Source organism: Dermacentor silvarum, chromosome 1 (genome assembly GCF_013339745.2).
Source record: "Dermacentor silvarum isolate Dsil-2018 chromosome 1, BIME_Dsil_1.4, whole genome shotgun sequence".
Classification (NCBI taxonomy): Eukaryota; Metazoa; Arthropoda; class Arachnida; order Ixodida; family Ixodidae; genus Dermacentor; species Dermacentor silvarum.
Genome location: NC_051154.1, coordinates 100,259,876 through 100,281,378, shown reverse-complemented (window position 1 = coordinate 100,281,378; position 21,503 = coordinate 100,259,876). Strand labels below are relative to the sequence as shown.

Genomic DNA, 21,503 nt, shown 5'->3' with positions numbered 1-21,503 from the left:
ATGTTTTCGTGGCCCCTAGGGAGTTCGAAATATTGGACGTCGACTGTTTATGTGAGGCATATGTTCCATCCTAAATTCAGGTTTGCAGGTGGTTTGTACTCCTGCGATGTTTCTTATAGACCTGCATTTATTATTTATAGGATTTGAATATCCTGTTGGTGCGTTTTAAATCAACAATACTAAACAACTTCTCTATACAGAAAGCTGATCTTTCTTTAAATTAATAAATTTCTACAAGAAATTAGCAGTGATTGCAAAAGGCAGAAATGTCGCCAAAGCCTCAACAGATGAAATGAGTGCATTTCTTCTTTTTCAATAATATGAAATGCAGTTTTTTTAATTGATGGTCTATTCTATTAGTACAGTTGAGCCCACATATAACGGCCCCACTTAAGACGAACTTTCGCTTAAAACGAACGAAACCCGTGCGACTGTCAAAATATACATTATTTCAATGGCACAAATTCACACGTACAACGAATGTCTTTGAGCTCTGCCGATCGGTTACAGTGAACGGACGGCGTAAACCCGGCGCCGCGATCCGAGATATAACGACGGCCTCCGACCCCTTTGCGCGTGCAGACTGTTTTCCTGAGCCTCCTCGCAGGCGAAGTACCCGTTTCGTGCCCCTCTCAAGCGAGCTACTCTCTCCCCGCAGGCAGGCCCTCTCCCAGCCAACACGCGCTGTCTCCGCGCCGCCCGAGCAATCGTGCGCGCCCGCTGGGCAGCAAGGCTTCGGGGGGAGGGTAGGGAGGGGAGAGGCTGCGTACTACGCTGCGCGCTTCTGCCTGGGCGGCTGTATCTTGAAAGCCATCTGCAGCGGGGGCATAGTCCTTCCTCCCTGAGCTGTGCTTTTGCGGCTTAGTTTGCGTTGATGCAAGCGGTGGGACGAAGGTCAATTCTCTCGCTGCTGGTGCCGCACTCGTTTCGACAGTGAGTTTCCGCGGTCATCAAGTGAGATGCGTTGATGTTTGCTTGTGTGCGCGTGACACCATGCTTGTTAATTTAGTTAGTTTGCCAAGTTTATATGGCCGATAAAACTACTATCCTTACTTCGTATAGCTGTCCACTAGTTTACTATTGCAATTTGATGCTTCGCCTTATGGGCGAAACTGCGACTTTTTTAAATCTGTGGTCGGCGAGGCAGCTTCGGCAAGTGATCAAGATGTGGCCAATTGGCTTGTAACAAACTGAACCATTATTGCAAGCTATGCGGAGCAAGGTGTGTGTAATGCAGACGAAACTGCGTTATTTTATCAAATGCTGCCGTACAGCATGTCATGAAAGGCGACTCATGCGCTGGCGGCAAACACGGTAAAGTGCGCATAACAACACTTTTGTGCACTAATATGGATAGCATCGAACGGCACGTGCCCTTTGTAATCGGAAAATCAGAGAAGCCACATTACTTTCGGAACTATGTGCCCCTGCGCTACAGGCACAATGCGAAGGCGTGGGTGAGGGGCGATTTATTTGCAGAGTGGCTTGGCGAGTTTAACCGCAACATACAGAGGCAAGGCAGGCGCGTGCTGCTCGTGTTTAACTGCTCAGCGTACCACGTTCTAACTTCTCTGATGGCAGTGACTCGACTGTTCCTGCCGCCCAATACGACTTGGAAAGTGCAGCCGCTTGATTTAGGCATAATACGTGCCTTTAAGGCATTGTATAGGCGCTGCATTGTGAAGCGTTTGTTCATCGCTGTTGACCGCCCGGCCGCCAACTTGCCGCTTCGAGTTCGGAGGTGACGGCCGCTTGCGTGCATGAAGAAATGGAAATATGGGAGATGCAGGCTGTGGTTTTACTTTTCTGCTGTCTTATTGGGTATAGGCACATTAATGTAAGCGTGCAAACACTATAGAAGTCATCTAGAATATAGCTTTTTCTCATAATTCAGTTGAAAAGATGATTCAAGAGTTTACCTGCAGATTACCGTATTTTTCTGCATCTAACTCGCCATTGCATATAACCCGCACCCCCAATTATAACCACCCGAGGAAAAAGATAAAAAATTGGCACCAATAACCCACGGAAATAGCATCATACGTCAATGCTCACATCTTCGCAAAAACAGTCTCCATTCGCAGATGTATGACTCGTCCACATCGTATCTTTGGCATATGGCTCTGTCCCCCCCTCCCTTTCTTCTCTTCGGCAAAGCTGATAATCATCAGCTTCTGCACTGTAAAGGATGGTCGTTGAGGGCAGCTCATCTTGATTTGAGTTCTAGTTTGCTGGCGCCATGTGCACTATCGCTATCACTGCGTGCACTTTGCTAACTACTAATCACAAAATAGCTACCCGTAAAGGGGAGACTGAGCGACCAATAAGGAGAAGAGAATGGTGCTTCAATACGCAGGGGTGGGGTTCCCTTGGTGGGGTTCCCTTGGAGGTGACAAAACTGAATGGCTGAGAACATTGCCTAGAGGTGCCGTGAAGTCACACCTCAAGGTGAAATTTGCATATAAGCTGCTTTACTGCTAATTTTTTAAATTTTTGGTGCGAGTTTATGTGAAAAAATACGGTAGTTGTTTACAGTAAGTTCACCTGGTTGGAGTTATTCAGGAAGCAATACTGATTAATCTTGCACTGTGAAAGAGGGCTGACCGAATGCTTCTAAAGGTCTGATGAGTAGTTGACAGTTTGTAGTAGCACAAAAATGTCTGAAGTAAAGATATGATGAACAAAAAGCATTGACGTCCCCCTTTGCATTGACATTTGGAAAGAGAAGACAAGATGACCCCATAATTCAAACAAAATATGCAACTTATGGCAGTTATGTGAAATTACTATAGGGAAAAAAAGAATTTTTTCAAAATTCTCAAAAGGCTCTTTCCTTCCAACTGCTAATTCCATCCAATTATTAAAGGAAGGCACGCTAGGTAGCTGTAAAGGAAGAAAGGTGTACCAAGGGTGTTTATCGACGAAACCCTTTTCGTTAGTAACAGCCAACACAATGCGTCACTGCCAGGAATTAGTAAATAAGATCATTACTACGAAGCCCATAAGTGATCCTGGTTTGTTCTTGGGCACCAGTTTGTATGGCCACCACTGCTGGTGCTACTGATGTCTTGTGCACTCACTTGATCTGACTTGTGGGATCTTTTTTTTTTCCCCTTTTAAATTTACACTTAAGAGATTAGAGGTTTTTGGAAATGTGTGGTACTGGATTTCATAAACTTCCATTTCCAATTTCCTTATGCCACAAGAAGGAAGATGGACAACTTGCCAAAAGAATGACTTTGCCCCGTCTTTCTAGGGCTTATATGCCTGTCTTCAGAATTTTTTATGTTCAGCAGGGATTGTTGCAAAGGGCAGTAAAGCACATGTGCCAAAAGTTTTCAATGCGTTTTCATATAGGACCTGCTTCCTTGAACTTTACCTTTAATTTTCAGGGATTATAGGAAACTGCTTTCTTTAGTGCATTGTGAAGTCGTGACCCCTTTATTATTCCACTCCACAAGGCCTCACAAATATGGTTTTTCTGTCGTGTGTATAACTTATCATGTTGGAGTAATCTTATGGTCCATTCAAAAAAATTTTTTTTACATCTAGCTCCACGTGTAAAATTGTCATTCTCAATTACATCATGTTTGTCCATTTCTACTTGCTCTACTGTTTTTACAGTAAAAGAAAGGAAATATTTATCTGCTGGAAGGAGATTGAGGTGCACTTGCTTTATGCTACAAATGAAATGTTTGTGGTAGCTGTGGCACTAATGTATATTGATATAATTGCCTTAAATTGTAATCTTGGCTTTATATTTTTTTTCACTGGTTTTAGGGAAAAAAATTCTTTGATGATCAACAGGTTGCTGTCGCTGTAACTTAGGGACACAGGTTGGATGCTTCCAATTTGTTCCGAACCCCGACATATTCTGCAAAACGTGATTGCACTCATGTTTTGTTTTTCAGTATTGAGACCCACCTATAGAAGCAGTAAATGTTTCAGTGTCACTTTTATCATGTCCGAGTAGAAGCCAAGTTGCTCATAAGTGCTGCACATGTCACCAAGCTCATAGCTTACTTAGCTGTCACCAGTTTTCTGAAAGTCAAGTCACGTTTTACTTTTTTCACCATGGCTGCTCTCGTTCAATTGTTCATCAGCAAACTTTGCACTTGATTGTCATATTATATATCCCTTACTTGCATGTTGCTACCTTGGGCTCTGTCACATTTGACTTTTGTCGCCACAGCTGCACTCATTCACTAGTCTGCTCAGTCAGTTCTTGTCTCAGCAAACTTAGCACTTGTCATTGCCGTATTATATATTCCTAGATTGCATGTTGCTACCTTGTGCTCTGATTGGCATGTCTAAGTTGTTTCCATGCCACATCGCATTCCCTGGTGACTTCTCATGTATTCTCAGTTCTTCAAGCTTATCAATTGCTGCTCAGCTTCTGCTCAGCTTTTTTTTTTTTTTTTTGTAGGCTGCTGCTTTCTCTTAGCATAGCCACATGCTTATGTGCTCTTGCTTTCATTTCTATTGGAGCAATATTCACTGAAGTGCAGTTGTCAGGAAGCTGAGGACATTTCATGTGGCCATATTAATATGGGAATAGGCCCACACCTACAGCAGCATTCAGCTGAAACATCTAGTACAGTAGGGAGGGTGTGCAGCGACTCCCAACTGGACACAACTACTGTTACTTTATTTTATATACCGTATTATCTGTTTTAATCGGAACAGACTTATTTAAGATTCCCTGTGATAGGCATTGCAATTTGTTGCATCAGCTGGATTACTTGAAGAGGCGAAGACTACTTGCAAGGCAAATTGTGGAATAATGTCCACTAATGAAAAAATTTTCTTTAGAAGTTTTGTAATTAATCACTTTAGAGTGCATGTTCCAATGAAAAAATTGAAGCTATGCAGTAAAATGTATTCATTTGACAAAAATCTTTTACTTAGCACGAGTTTCAAGAAGTAAATCCTCAAAAATCTGTGACGACAAACGGTAGCCAACTGATGCATTGATGTACCAGTTAACACTGATCAGCACTCAGTTTTCTTCAGTGCTTATTAGTGTTGGCTGGAACATCAATGCATTTCGCCACAGATTTCGAAGTCATATTTCTCGGAACTGGTGCTAAGCACAAAAAATTTGCTATATGGATATTACTTCATTACTGCTTGGCTTCAATTCTGCAATTGGAGCATGTGCTCTAAAGTGATCAATTTCAAATTAGGGAGATTTTGTTACTCAAGTTACACTACTCTTCAAGTAATCCAGCTGATGTGACAGAATTGCGATGTCTAACACAGAAGAGTTTTTATTCAAATAACACGGTTTATTTATAGTACTGAGGGGTCACCAGTTGAGTAGAAGCATCGTGCTTTAAGTAGATTTTTAGTGCCACTCTAGGAAGTGATCAATTTGTTTAAAAATGATAATTATTTGAGAAAATTCGTAGCCGTGCAAGAATGCCATATTTTGCAATTTAAACATGGCATCATAAGGTACACACTGGAATACAGTAGTTGAGCAATTTTTAGGGCGTTAAGGGGACCGTTGAAGTTGACAAATAATTGAGGAGTCCGAAATAGAGCAGTTGGAAAGTTCGTTAACACCTTTTCACTTAGTTTCACACTAAAGCAGGACAATATTTGCATCAATTTTTTATTATTGACGTTCACATTCTCTACTGCGCTGTCCGTCGTGCTTGATCATGATGTAGAGAAGTATGGAGTTAGGAAGCTGTCTAATGCGCACCACCAACAGTTCACAAATTCAGTTGGCAAGTTGTGGCAATGTGGAATATGTTTCTGTTGCACCTTTTAAGTGTATAAGTAGATTTCCTCCTGGTGGTGGGCCGCAGATCAGTTTGTTGTATCTAAGAAGCCATTGCCACTGCCAACCGAGCGCATGTGCTCACTATCTGCAACTTGATGTCCCAAGAGTTGATAGTGTGGTGCAGTGACAATTGACGGGCTTGCTATCATATAGATTGGGGCTCGTGTAGCTCAAACAGTACTTTATATATATATATATATATATATATATATATATATATATGTCATTAGGCTTAGCGCGTAAACGTCGCTAGAAAAGCCGACATACTGCCCTGCCATGGCTAATGCATCGAGATGTGGGATTTATAACAGTGACATTCACAATGCAGTATGCACGGACTTCAGACAAACCATGGAACAGTGTCCTAATTTACACGGGCTATGGTGTCCGTGCCAGTCCTTTATGCTGCCACAACAAAGTCCAAATAATCTATTAACTTGGAAGAACCCAGTGGTGTACGTAGTGAACAAAGAGGCAGAATGCATTGGGACAAGCTGGTACTAGCAACTAAATATTTATTATGAATAAAAAGAGAATAATATCCTCCAGCCAGGCTATGGCACATGGGCAAAAAATGTTTAAGGGGAGAGGCGGGTCAAAAAACGGCGATTTTCATTAAAGAAATAGGTTTTGTATTTTTAGTTGTTTCAGCAACATTGATCTCTCCTATTTCACATATGAAGAAATCAGAGCCAGAAATGATCGGGAAAAGTATAATAAACTCGGTTAAAGCACTCGAGGTGGGAAGAAAAGGCACAGATATGACACCTTTTCAAGCGCGCGATGCGTCAAACCGCAGTGTCGCACGCCATTGGGCCCGCGCAAGGTGGTAGGCCTAAGCTTTTTCTCTCCAAGGTTAGCTTTGCCGCATCACAATCTCCCCGGGAAGTAATAATAATAATTAACAGAAGTAAACAACTTTTATAACTTTCAATCGCATTTTTCTCAACTTCATATTTTGAGCAAAACAAGGTGTTTGTGCACAACATTTTATGTACTTATTGTGGTACAGTCAAGACCACATTTGATGGGCGTAATTTTTAGGATATCTAGAATGCACTTATCTAGAATTTAATGCAATCACTTTATTTTTTTAAGGATGAAAATTTTTAATGTACTCGGGCACCAGCCACTGAATATGAATCACCAGATACGAAATTCTCTTAAAATGTTGCCTGTAAAAGGAATCACATTATCTTACTTATTAGCACTCAGTGGAGTGTTAGGGTTAAGAAAAATAATTTTGCACTGCTCTATCATGCTAACTGCTAAGCCCAGCAGCTGCACAAACATGCACTGCTTCTCACTTATACATGGCACTTAGGACATGAAAGCATCGAGATATCCTAAAACGAAAAGTATATTTCGAATGAAGAGATCAAGCTCTATAGGTGGTAAAATTTTAATTCGCCCAGCATCATTATTTAAAAAGAAATGTTTCTGAGGAGCATCTCCCCTTAAAGAAAATAAAAATGAAGAGAAAGCATTAAAGTGCTAACTCGGGCTGGTTAGTACATGTCTTAAGAAAACGAGTAACTGCGCAAACAATGGGACATGACTTCGCTGCGGTTCGTCTCAGTCATGTCCTGTTGTTTGCGCTGTTACTTGTTTTCTTCAGAAGAGAAAGCAAGAAGCAACAGACGCATGACCTTCATTCAAGCACTACATGATGCAGACCTACACAACACCACTAAGAAATTTTGATTCCTTGCAAGTGAAGCTAAGGGATGAAGCACTGATGGATGTGTATCCGTGCCGAATGATTTGGGAAGCCTCAAAAATTTCTGTCTGTCCTCGCTTTGCCGGGGCCAATAACAGCTGCACTTCTAAACATTGGGGTACACCTGCCCTGCCTGCAGTATCTTGGCACGTGTGCACCATCAATTGTGGAGAGGGAAGCCTTGTGTTTCCTGACGTGATCATTGATACACCGACCAATTTGGATGTAAACCTTTCCACAGGATAAAGGAATATAATAAGCTACCTGTTTCATTCTAGATGCAAATTTGACATGATTGATACATTACCACACGTGCTGCTTCTTCAGACATGCTTGCCATTTTTTTCGTAATGTAATTTTCCTAATAATGTCATTTTTCTACAATAAATATTTAGTTGCTAGGTCCAGCTTATCCTACTGTGTTCTGCCTTTTTCTGTGTTGTGTTCACCACTGGCCCAGCTCTTCACCTTCAATAGTCTAGCAAGTCTGAAAAATAAGCCGGCTACTGTATGTAGGGAATGCTCATCTACAAACAAACCATTTTAATTATCTTATATTTTGTTAACACATTGTGTTCCTTTTAGCTAATTTTATTTATTTCTTGACTAATCTTTCATCTACAACATGTTCACTTTTGTTTTTGTAATTTGAACAGGAAGAGGAAATACACAACCACAAGCAGGTATGGCTGCCTGCAGTTTTACTCTTTTAGTTATGTTTCATTACTTTCACTTTGTGGACATAATGTACACATACTGTACTGTGTAGGCATACATTATGAACTCTATGGAATTCTACTGTGCCCACTTTTTAGCTTCATATCTCTCTCTCTCTCTTTTTTTTAGTTATTATTCTTCTGAGGCATTGGACTCTACTAATGTGCAGTGCTGCTATTATCACAATTCCTGAGCTTGTAATTCTCTCTTTGCCTTTGCATCATGAGCCATTATCTTGTGTAGGATGCTGTAATTATTTCAGTGAAATTAGAAGATAATAAAATAATAAAGCACTTTATATTGTATATACTTCATTACACAACTTAAAGTGTTCAACTTGTGAAGGGCTAGACAAAAAGGTGCTAGTCAAAGGTCACTTACTTTACCATGTCATGTGTAAGGCCCTTCATTTTCTGCTTTTATGTCCTTCAAAATATAAGTGGTAGAAATTGAGTGTGATTTGTTTTATACAGTCATTAATTTAGGAGAAATTGATTTTTTTTTTGCAACAGATTGTTCCAGAATGTTTTTTTTTCTCCAAAAAGAAAATGTGAACAATAAGTAGCCTTTTGTTTGGCATAATGTACTTAATTTTCAAAGATTACAAAACCTTACGAGAAAGAAGCATTCCTAACTTTCTTTAATTATTATTATTGTTTTTTTGCATTTCTTCTAACTTTACTTATGTACACCCGTGAGCAAAAGTATACGAACCATAGGGTCGGCGAAAAAAGTTAATTTCTTCATAATTAACAAGCATAAACTGGAATTGATGAGTACACTGAAAAGTTCGCAATGCCAAGTTTAGACTGCAGTCCTCAATTTCAAGTTGCGTTCATAGGCAGAGGAAAAAATCAGCTTTTGCGCGCAACTCCTGGTCCGTATACTTTTGCTCATGGGTGTACATAGTCGCCCATAAGTAATTTTTTCAACTTCCACCAGTTGGTTAAGGAAGCCATGTTAAATTTGTCCAGAATAGTAGTTGCTAATATATTAATATACCTTAGTTGTTTCTTCTTTTTTCTTTCTTTTTTTTTCTGTATAGTAGACGTGTCATTCTATTATGCCGCTCTATTTGGTGCCGTATATTTTAGCAACTCATCAGCTTTTATTTACATCACAGCACTTTTACGTTGCAAAAACAAAACAACTATGGCTTGATAGTCTTTTTTTGGTTATTGTTTGCTGCTCCTGAATAGTCATCTGCAGCCTAACATTGACAGGCTGATTGAACTGGAACATCAAAATTGTAATATTCTGAAGTTGTTGTCTCCACTTAAGAGCGACTGAACATCTCTCACCGAAGGTACGCTTAGGAGATTTTATGACTGCTATTGTATAACTCGGCCTGTTGGTAATGATGTTCTCTAGGAAGTGGCCTCTCAGGCAGAAGTTTGGTGCGAGCAAATTTCGATAAAACAGCTTAGGGATTTAAATTGTGAGGAATGGGGTCTTGTCCTTAAACAAAGCAAAGGGCCATAGATGTAGGGTTGACCCTTCATTAGTTTGGGATCTGTTCAACTTTTAATTCAGACCTTGCATAATTCTAATTTTGCATGCCTCTCGGGGTCAAAGTAGCCGAAGTCAATTGTTATATATCTTCCTGAAGAAAGTGTATCATTTGCAAGGGACAGCCTCTATCCTTTGCCTTAGTGCTTTATGTGATCACCATTTATATTTCAAATGTATTTTGTTTCTTTCTTTCTTTTCTTTTTTTACCAATAAATAAGTAAGGATTCAGCCTGTGCTCATGCAAGCAGGTGATGCCATATAGCTTTGTGCTGATGGGATTAACATTTTAGTCAGGCACTATGTTATCACTGTAGAAGTACCATTACTTTGGTGCTTGTTCAACCTTATGTGCTAAAAAGCTGATTCTTTGATTTCAGAGGAACATTTACTGAACACTGTTTTACTTTTTTTAGCTTAGTCTCTTATTTATGCTTAGAACAATTTTTAACACTTTTAGGTAATGTCGGCTGATGCTGAATATTGACTTTTTATCACTTTAAATCATATAAGTCAGTGTCTGCTCAGTGATTGGAGTGAGCTTTCAGTTATAGCTGATGAATTTTAGGGGATGCTGTAAAATACAATATAGGTATGTATGCTGTAAATGCAGTTTAGCAAGAAGGCAATGAAACTGAGAATGTCTTAGCTAATTTTGAATGCTTAAAATGGATTTTGGTATCAGCCATGGAAAGAGAATGTATTGTAACCAGAAATTGAATCTATGACGTAATTGTTACGTATTTCTGTCATGTCATTAGAGCTATACAGCTACATAGAGCTATTAGAGAGCTGTATAGCTATATGGATATAGTTATTGTGATGATGCAGTAAATTCTCTTGATTGTTAGTGCCTTCATTCATCATATTCTCCATTCTACCTTCCAGTAATGTTATTTCTTTCTAAGATATGCAGTGACTTGGAATTTATGCTTTGCAAGCTTTACTAAAAACATCATGATGGCAAATAGACTAATGCCTTTTTTTTTAGATGCCTTATGCTCCTTGGCAGACGTTATGTGCACAAAGAATTATACTCATGAAATGAGTAATTAAGCAAGAAATCTTAACCTAATTATGGACTTCAGTGCATGCGTGCAGTCGTCATCAGTATCGAAGGGAACACCTAATTTTTTTCAAACTCCTGTAGGGCCTTAACACATGCCCTCCATAAAAGTGTTCAATGATACTAAAAGTTCATCAGGAAAACTTATTAAGTATCGAGTTCCTAGATTTGAACCAATGCATAACGAGTTATTGTAGTTTTAAAAAAGTTTGCTGTTCCTTTTCATATTGATGACGACTCTACCTGTGGAATTGAAAGTTGTGAATGCTGAAGGTTTGCCCATTTAGTTAGACTGCTAAGATTAGCCCTTCTTTTGAAGTAGGCAACCCAAAAAAATGCGCTACGAATACATTTATTTTTTAAGTGGCATTTTCTCGCAAGACATTCTGTGCACAGTCTGCGATGTCATTACTGTGGCAGAAAAAGTAAGCAGTGCCTGGTGGTGCACTGCTTCGGCATTTATGTGGAACCGACTGTAAATGAGGAGCTGGGGAATTTTTATGAGCAACCACGTCAGCGCAATTTTTATGCCCAGCTGTAATCCACCTCATCCTTTCCTCTGTATCCTGTGTAAGTACTGTTAGCGCTGTGCCCTGTTTACTTTTGCTGCGATATCTGTTGGGCGACATGACAAGATGTTTTTGCGAGAGAGCCACCATGACCAGGTGTCAACCATGCATCTCATACCTCGTGCCTTGTGCCTCTTCTGCTATAGATCATTTCAGTTTATAATGGTGCCACCACACACACACACACACACACACACACACACACACACACACACACACACACACACACACACACGCACGCATGCACGCACGCACCACAGCAGGGTTTACCACAGCAGAAAGAGAGCTGCAAACAAATCGCACTGCACACTGCAGTCAAGCACGAGTAGGGTGCCCAGGGCCAAGAGCAGCACGCTAAACATCAACACACAGAAAAACACTTCAGCAACAGCAATGGCCACACAGTGCCATGTAGGAAGCAGGTTCATGTGCAATTGTCCCGTGAACATAGTTCAGCATGTACACAAAACATAGCCATGTATCTGTTCTTATGTTTCACATTTGTGCTGAAGCCCATATCTGAACCAGCTTATTGGCTGGGTGCATGCCACCAGTTCTTTGTGTAGGGCTCTAGGTGGGCTTAGACCAAAAGCACACATTACTAGTAGTTTAAAATGAAATTCTGGGGTTTTACATACAAAAACATGGATGTGATTGTGAGGCCCACCGTAGTGGGGGACTCCGGTTTAATTTTGACCACCTGGGGCTCTTTAGCCTGCATCCAATGCATGTTACATGGACGTTTTTGAATTTCACCACCATCGAAATACACATTACAAGTAGTAGTCCGCATGTATGGATAACTAGCTCAATGAAGGGGAAGTCAGTAGTTTTTGTTGCATAGATAGGCTGAAAACGGGTGAAGTAAATTTTTTGTGGTTAACGTTCATGGCACAGAAGAAAAAAAAAAAGTTGTTGTTGTTTAAATGGACTAACAACCAATTTTATGGTACCCATTTTTTTTTTTTTTAGTGCCATGGGAGGCTTACCAGTCAGAATGTTAAATCACGCAATGTTAACGCGTAAAACACTGTGCAGCATTTTTTATCAGAATTTTTCTATCTGCGGTGAGAATGTACTTGTTCATTGGAAGCATGCTGGAAACAGTGATAGGTGAATGCATTAGCGAATATACGCTGGTATTGGTGGGAGGCAGACGACAAGTGCGGTTGTAGCGGTGAGAACGTAATATTTTGGTAATCAAGCCAATGTTCCTGCGATTCATCGTGCATGTGTGCTCAGAATTTTGCTCGCATACAACAGCAATCGTGCGCCACGATGCATTGAGGGACGTGAGTGCCGCTCGTTAGCATCGACTTATTTTAATTCATAATATGCATAGAATAAAGTGCAAAAGTCTTATAATAATATGCGAACTGAATTTTTAGCGATCTGACTTACGTACACTAATCTCTCCGACTTGCATACGGTAATCTGAAGTACGAAGGCTTCACCGTCATTTCGCTCCGCTTACTGGTTTTTGAGACTCTTTGCCATCTTAAAATTATAATTCCTGCTTAAATTTTTAACAGCGTGCTCGATTCTATCGCTATAAATCATGGTAATTTCATTACCATGATTCTAGTCAGTCAACACATTCTAGCCAGTTGTCAGCCCCTTTAAAGTACAGTTGTGTAAAAGTTGGCCAGACATGCCTACTTTTGAAAGTTGCCTTAGTTGAAGGGGTAGTTGGCTAACCAGTGTGTAATATGTTTCTTCTAGGAGAAGAAAACCAAGGTTGGAATCGCATATATTGAACTTGAAATGGTTGTTGAAACTATTTAAACTTTCCCGATGCTGTTTAAAAAACAGTATATGTGGCTTTGTTTCACAATACAGGTGAAAAAATGCTTAATAATATTTAGATTTATGGCTCTTTTTCTCCCCTTTTTTTAAAGGCATCCATGGAATCTGAAGGTGCTCACCAACAACCCAGGAACTGTTCTACGCTGCATGGGACCTGTGTCAGGTGAGATGTTGAATGCATGAAATGCATCTGGATGGAGAAAAAAAAGAAGTCTGAAAACATTCAGAAGCATTTATACAAAGCGACATCTGTTGCAGGTGTGACAATTCCAACTTTGCACCTTAGTATGCTGTACACAACTGGCTGCTGGTACAGGGACCCTCACTGCTTACCATGGGTTGAGTACCTTCACACCGGTGCAAACAAGATCTGGTAAGTGCTAAATGAGAGGCTTGAAGGTCATTGTCTTAACTGTGCTCCGCTTGGTGGAGAGAATAGTTACAAGTGGTATGCGTTGTTAGTGTCAGGTCATCAGTATTAGCACAAGTATTGGCAATGGTAATGAATTTTCTGCCTGTGTCCCAATAAGACTACAGGCAGCCATGTATCCCAGCCTATTAGGTTCGAATACAGTGCTGCCTTCGCACACCAGCTGCATTATTTTCAAGACTGATGACAAATGCCCTGTTCATTGATGGTAAACCCTTGGAGTAATACATCAGAGGTGGCATAGCCCGCACTTTTTTATTGGTGGCATGCAATCATCAGTGCTTTCAGACGTCACAGTCCTCTGCATCTGATGACAAGCTCTTGATTTCAAGCTCTAGTGGTACGTACCGAAATCCATCAGACATCGCAAATGAATTTAATAATTTATTTTCCGTTAATAATAAGCCCTTTCCTAGCAGCCCTATAACAACACCCCAGAGACAACCACAATCATTTTTTTATATCCTACCATTCCGGGTGAAATATACAGTGTCATACAACAATTAAAGCCAATAAGTGCGGGTCTTGATGAAATTCAACCAGTACACCTAAAATGTTGCTGATATCATTGCTGACCCATTTTCTTGTGTAATTAACCTTTTATTTAAATACGGTGTATTTCCATTTAAACTTAAGAAAGCCAAAATACTTCCTGTATTTAAGAAAGGTGATAGGGGGTTGATTTCTGACTGTCGCCCTATTGCTACACTATCCGTGTTCAGAAAAATTATAGAGAAATGTTTTGAAAAGCGTCTAAGTATTTAACAAAATTTGACATTCTTTGCACCACGCAGTTTGGCTTTCGTGCAGGTTTCTCTTTTAATCTTGCGCTTCTTTCATTCACTGATCGAATTAAGCGCTACATTTACGAAGGTAAATATGCTGGAGCAGTGTTTATTGACGTCACAAAAGCATTTGATTCAATTCTTCATAATATTTTAATTGCTAAATTAAACACAATTGGTGTTGTAGGACCAGCGCTCGCTTTTGTTCACGGTTATTTAACTAACAGACAACACCTTTCTAACTTCAAATTAATTGATAGGGGAGTTCCTCATGGGTCAATATTAGGCCCATTGCTCTTCACTATCTACATTAACAACCCAACTGCCCATCTTTTGCATTGTGAACCTTATCTCTATGCGGACGACACAACGATTCTAACTGCTGACACCTATATTAATAGCCTAACTTCTAAGCTCAATACCAATTTGGAAAATATTATTCGCTGGTGTTGTTGAAACTCTTTAGAAAATAACCCTAGTAAAACAGTCATCATGCTATTTCACCTCACTTAAAAGAAAGTCATAAATATTCCGACTATAACTATCCATAATTATCCCATCAAAGCTTCTAATTGTTGATTTTTGGGGGTTGTCCTTGATTCTAACTTAAAGTACATTACCCATATTTCACATCTAAAGCAAAAAATTGGATATGGTACAGTAGAACCCAGCTGATACGTTTTTCACAGGACCGTAAAAAAAAAAAAAAAAAAAAAAAAAAAAAAAAAAAAAAAACACGTTCCAGCCGAGAAATGCAAGAGCCGAGGAATAGAAAAAATTGAGAAATGAGAGTAGTGTTAACTGCACACAATATTATTTTAATTCTTACTTGTGAAAAAAAAGTCGTAGTTTCGCCCGAAAGCTGAAGCATAGATTCCGATAGCAAATTAGTAGACAGCTATACAATGTAAGGATAGTAGTTTTATCGTCTGTATAAACTTGTAAACATTCTCTTAATAACTATAGCAAATTAGTAGACAGCTATACAATGTAAGGATAGTAGTTTTATCGTCTGTATAAACTTGTAAACATTCTCTTAATAACTATGTTAACAAGCATGGTGTCAGCGCCCACAGGCAAACATGAACACATCACACTCGACGAGTGCAGAGACGCGCTGTCAAACGCTGCCATGAAGAAGTGCCGCTGCAGCAGCGAGCGAAGTGACCTTCGTGCTGTTCTCTGTCGCTTCGACGCAAACTGAGCGCTGAGAACACAGCACACACAAAGCTACGAGCCACCAACGCACCTACACTGCCTAGACTCTCTCTGCCCCCAACACAGATTGCTTTCGAGATACGGCCCGCGCAGTACGCAGTTGATGCTAGAGTAACCCGCCCCTCACTATCCCTCTCTCCCCCTCGCTCCCTCGCCGGTGCCTCGAGCGCAACGGGAGGCGCGCTCCCTGCCTGCTTTTCTTTCTTGCGCGCCCGAGATTTAGATGTGGTCGTCGGCTCCCCTCACACGTTTTCACTCGCAATTACAGCTTACGACACATGGTGACGGCGTTATCGCACTTGGACTTTATACGGAACATATATGCGCCCAAACTAATTTTAGGGCCACAACGCGTCATAGACGCCATCTGTAGATAGCAAATACGGATATCAAAGGCCATACTTTTGCTGGCGGAAACCGAAAATACGTCATAGGGTCAATCGCATCGTCAAGCAACCAAGCCAAGCGACATGAAAAGTCAAAATGGGCACTCGGGCCGGCACGGGGTGGCAGTTCGCAACGTATGATGCGGGAATGGTCCCACACTTGCGACGCAACAGCGGGGTTACCAATGCATTGGGTTCTATGGGAGCTGTGCCGGGACCGGCCAAAAACGACGTAACAGCTGGGAAAACACACCACCCGGGAATGTAACAGCGGGGTTCTACTGTATCTGGATTCTTAAGAAAGCACGTCCATACTTTTGTCTACCTACCTTGCTTTCTCTTTATCATGCGTTCATTCACAGTCACTTCACCTACTGCATTGCAACTTGGGGCAACACATATAGCTCTCATCTTGCTCCTTTACAATACGTTCAGAACCAGGTCATCCGCATTATTACTTTCCAGTCACCCCGATGTAGTGTATCTGCTCCTTTGCAAGAGCATCGCATTCTCATAATTCCTAAACTATTTCAATTAAACATGGCAAACCTTGTCTACAATTCCCCTCACTCAAACATTCTCCAAATAATTTTTAACACTGAACAACTTGCTAATCGTAATAAAACTCAGTTTGCATTAGCTAAAAACTTCTTATTACCTAAAATCAGAACTAATTATGGTAAATTCACTTCTTCATTCACAGCGCTTTCCTTCTGGAACTGTATTCAAACTGACATAAAGCTGTCTCCGTGTAGAGGCAGCTTTAAAAAGCATTTATTCTCATATTTACTTAACTTGTGACTGCTATGATGTAATTTAACATGTTCTGTTTGCTTTATTTAGGTGTAAAACATTATATGTATCTGTATAACATTTCACCATATCTCAGTCCACTTGTAACGCTGTAATTCTGTACAGCGTTATGTCATGTTTTCAGTTTGTTTTCTTGCATTAATACATGTTAACAATTCTACCTCATTGCTGTATTTGCATTAACCTGAATTGTTGTGTTCTTTTTTATTCAAAACGTAATTCTGTATACTATTATATAATTATTCAATTCTTTTGCTGTTGTGTGTAATTATTTGTAGACAACTTTAGATCGTTGCTGCATTTGCTCTAACCTAATTTGTTTTGTTCTTTTTAATTAGAACAGGAGGTCCCCTTACAGCCTTGAGCTTTGGGACCTCCTTCTGTATATCTTGTTACTGTGCTTTCATTTTCGTGAGTGAATAAATAAAATTCTTCTTCTTCTGACGAACGAGGGAACTTGCAGGTTTAAAAATTGCATTTAGAAGTTTTTTTTCTCTCTCTCTCTCTCCCTCGGCATCTTCAGTATAATTATATTGCGTGGAATTACGTGGGAGCATATTGTTTTCCCAGTAGGCTTTTTGTTGCTGTATAAATGGCATATTTCCTCAATTTTATTTATTGGTCCTTTAAAGTGTGTTTCTGCCTATAGCAATTCAATACTCCATCTCGCAATCAACTTGCATTACAGCAAAGGTTATGAGGTGTGCTTCTACTCTGGGAGTAGGAACAAGAGCTTCACTTACACCAATTCCCACAATGGTGAAATCTGCATGATTTTTCCATTAAAACCATCAGCATTGTTGAGTGTAAAATGTCGGTAAACAATGCTCACGTGCATCCGTATTTGCACGAATATAATGCGCCTTTGTTTCTTTGAAATTTTCAGCTTCAGAACGCACCTCGAGTTACATTCGGGTTCGTGACAAGTAGAATGGTGTATATATATATATAGATATAGTCTATGCTCGTTACAACGAACCTGCATACAACAGACTTTCGGACATAACAGACCATATTTCCACTTAAGTTTGCTCTACCTATTAATGCAACGAAGTTCGCTTTTAACTGACAGCGCTACAACAGACTATCGGCTACAGCGGACAAAATTAGCACCAATTTTTTTTTTCTAAATCGGGCGTATAAAGAGTACTTTTGCCATGTCGACATGAGCTCACAACAGACTTGCGAAGGTCAGCCGACAATCGCGGCTTCAATCTCTCGCATGCGCGAACATGCCTCGCGCGCGAGAGAGATTAGCACGTTCACCTCCGGCGGCTACTGCTTACGGTGCGGTATCTTGAAAGTGATCTTATCTTGAAAGGACAAAGTACGCTCAGTGCCGTTAGCTTCCTATGCACTGTGCTTTCAATGTTTAGTCCACTTGCTGCTGTCTCCGGGCTTTCTAACTGCAGTGTTTCGACAGCGACTTTCCGCAGTCATCGAGCGAGATGTGCTCATGTTTACCTGTGCGCGCATAACACCGTGCTTGTTAATTTAGTTAGTATGCGAATGTTTACAATTTTATGCGGCCGATAAATCTACTATTCTTACTTGGTATAGTTGTGCCGGTATTTAGTAGTGATGCGTTATGCTTTATTCTATACTAGTTTTATCATCCATCGCTCAATGCCGGCTGATCCCACTGATAACGTGAGCGGACCGTCGCTCTGACCACTGACCAAGTGCGAAAAACGTGAAAAGGCATTAGCATTGGAAAGGCATTACTACAAAATACCGGCCCTGTTTACTATTTTGCTATTGCAATCGATGCTTCGCCTTTCGAGTAGAACTGCGACTTTTTTTTTCTATCTTTTTTTTTTGCAATGAGTTCGTCACTCACTCTGTGCAATAATGTTGTTAGACATTGCGACCAAAGTTTTGGAAGTGAGGCATTTCGAATATTAGGGACTGTGGATAAAACTGCCATTTTTTGTCGGATTATGAGGGTCCGTTGTAACGAGAGTCGACTGTTTATATATAATATATACATTTTTCTTCCCTCTCTGGAAAGACCAAAAGCGTCCCCTCATGTTATAATTGTAGTCGCATTATTTACATGCAAATACGGTAATTTCTTGTACACATCCATCGTTCACGTCAGTTGGCCATTAACGGAGAGAGCGACACAGGTGCAGATTGCTACGTGGCGGACTGGCATCATCTGCAGCTTGGCTCCTCTGATTGGCTCATGCATTCCATAGCTTTTGCTACATTTGAATTAGATTGTGAGACAGAGTATCGACGAACAATTTTAGATGTGTTAATAATCAAATATATATCTATAATCAAGATTTCTGCACATTTTCAGTTTAACTTGCCCCCAAAGTTGTGTGACTGTTCTACACTGGCATTTGTTATCTTATGGCTTTTGTTAACATCAATGGGAATGAACCTTAGACTAGCATGAAGCACAAATAGAGCCAACTGTAGCTCACTCCTTGAAAATCACTTTCACATCAAGTTTTGGTAACCAAAGGCATTAAAACTTTGAAACAGCTTATGCTATTTCCACCAGGGGCTTCTTTCGTAGCATGAGAGATCTGTATATTTCAAACAAAATTCATCTATAGATTAAGGGCTCTTAACAGTACTACTTGCAAATGGGCTACACTTTGTTGACTTTCTTTCAATTATCTTGTAATGTTTACTTGGGCAATGTTATTGCTGTGTTATTGCCTCATATAAATGTTTCATCGTGCAGGTACAGTGTTCCTGCGCATAGTTCGGACCGGTTTCGTGCAGCAATGAAAGAGATAATGCCGCAGGTTTGCAAGGACAGTGTTATCTGGCTGCCTTCAGACTGTGCCATGGTAAGACTAGCCTTGTGATGTGCAGTTTGTTGAAGTTTATTGGCAGTTATTGCTGCTATTTTGATCATGTGCACCAAGCCCTTATTAACTTGAACTTGTGTATCTCAAAGTATGGATTAATTTGATTTTCACAGTATAGAGTAAGCTGCCATATATGTCATGTATTTTGCATGTTTTTGTGTGAAAAGAATTTTCTAGTGGACCTTGATACCTTGTAACCTTCCTTGATCAGAAAAGGCTGCTACAGATAGGTAACCCTAGCAATGAATAAAAGTTCACTCCTAACTTCCATCAAAAAACTTAGTCGCAGTTGAAGTAATTTTTCAGCAACGGCAATTTTCATTTCAAATTAATCCTCTACTCACCCCACCAGCAGTCATTGGCATGACATTATTCTTAACTCTTTTCACATTCTATCTCATTCCCCTTCAACCTCCGTGCACTCCAACAGTTCTTTCACAGAGCCCAGCTTTTCAGAATAAATCTTTTTTACTCCTCACACATGTGCACGAATACATGTACATAGACAGTAGACATCCCAATCCACACAGTATTCACAAGCATGCACAGATAAGCAGCAGATGGTTCTACGTTCTCAACTGAGAGTATGTCATTGAAGACTCATCCATGTTTATTGCCTTTGTGTTCAAAGTTTTTAGTAGCAAAGAGCTTGCTATGTACAAATGTATTACTAATGAGATGTGTGCAGCGTTGGGCTGAAAGTATTCCAGATGATGTCACACAGAAAACCAGTAAGATTGCTTACCTGAGTGAGGTCATTCTCCCATTCCACATAATATAGGCAAGAGTGGGATAAAACACAAGCAAAGGGTTGCTGTGCTAAGCAGGGCTATAAAATCTTTAAAAAATTGTCTATAATTTACATGAAAAATACAGGACATTTAATGTTGGCCCTTAATATTCACAATCACCTCCGCCACAGTCAAACCCGGATACAGTCGAATCCCCTTACAACGAATGCCGCTACAACGAAATTTCCGCCACATTGAAGCTTTTTCAATTCCCCGTCAGCTGTCCGTAGAAAGTAATACAAAAAAGTATCTCCACAACGAAAGCGTTTTGTTCGGTATTTTCGCTTCAACAAACTTTTCCAAAACGAAACTGGGACTGAATTGAAATTGGAACTGCCGAATAGTCAAATTAGAAGGCCCTTCCAAACCTGTGACGATCGTATGTCCGCTTGAACAAGGTTTTCGCAAACGAAATCAAGTTCAAAGTAACGATTTCTCATAGCCACGCGTGGTCATCATGCGCCTGCGCGAGACTGCACGTAATCGCCACAATCGCTGGCATTTTCTGTGGTGTGTGTCTGGTCGAAATGGCTACGCCAACGAAGAAGCTTAAATTTCTCTCTCTCGCGGAGAAGGCACATGTAATCGCTGAGGTAGAAAGTGGAAGGAAAAAAATTTGCAGTTTCGGCCAAAAAGCGAAGCATCGATTGCGACAGCGGATTTATAGACAGCTATACGAACAAAGTATCGTAGTTCTCTCGGCCACATAAACTTGTAAACATTCACTTACTAAATAAATTACCAAGCATGGTGTCACGCGCGCACAAGTAAACATGAACACATTTTGCTCGATGACCGTGGAAATTCGGTGTCAACACGCTGGAATGAGAAGGTGCGGCAATAGCAGCGAACGAATTGACTTCCGTGATGTCTCTCGCTTCAATGCGAACAAAACGTCGAAAGCATAACGCACATGACTCTACCGCCACTAGTTGCACTTTGCCCAAGTCGCAGATCGCTTTGAAGATGAGAACCGCGCGGGCGCGCACTTTGTCCGCTGCACAGATTGCTTTCAAGATACAGTGGCCACGCCGCAGCCCCTGTTGTCAACATGGTGCTCAACGTCTTGTC

The 21,503-nt window shown here is 40.4% G+C and overlaps 2 protein-coding genes across 4 annotated transcripts in view; one reads left to right on the top strand and one right to left on the bottom strand.

The window, feature by feature from the left end:
- The window catches only part of LOC119433473 (putative sodium-coupled neutral amino acid transporter 7), a 531,279-nt gene that overhangs the window by 114,568 nt on the left and 395,208 nt on the right, over window positions 1–21,503 (bottom strand). The window lies entirely within an intron of this gene.
- LOC119433544 (protein Jumonji) overlaps window positions 1–21,503 on the top strand; it is a 115,115-nt gene that overhangs the window by 40,912 nt on the left and 52,700 nt on the right. For 2 of the 3 annotated variants that reach the window (XM_037700809.2, XM_037700795.2), the window contains 4 exons: window positions 8,168–8,194; window positions 13,271–13,341; window positions 13,437–13,551; window positions 19,512–19,620. In XM_037700809.2, coding sequence (XP_037556737.1) covers window positions 8,168–8,194; window positions 13,271–13,341; window positions 13,437–13,551; window positions 19,512–19,620 — 322 coding nt within the window. The remainder of the gene's footprint in view (window positions 1–8,167; window positions 8,195–13,270; window positions 13,342–13,436; window positions 13,552–19,511; window positions 19,621–21,503) is intronic. The other variant, XM_037700801.2, reaches the window with a different exon arrangement.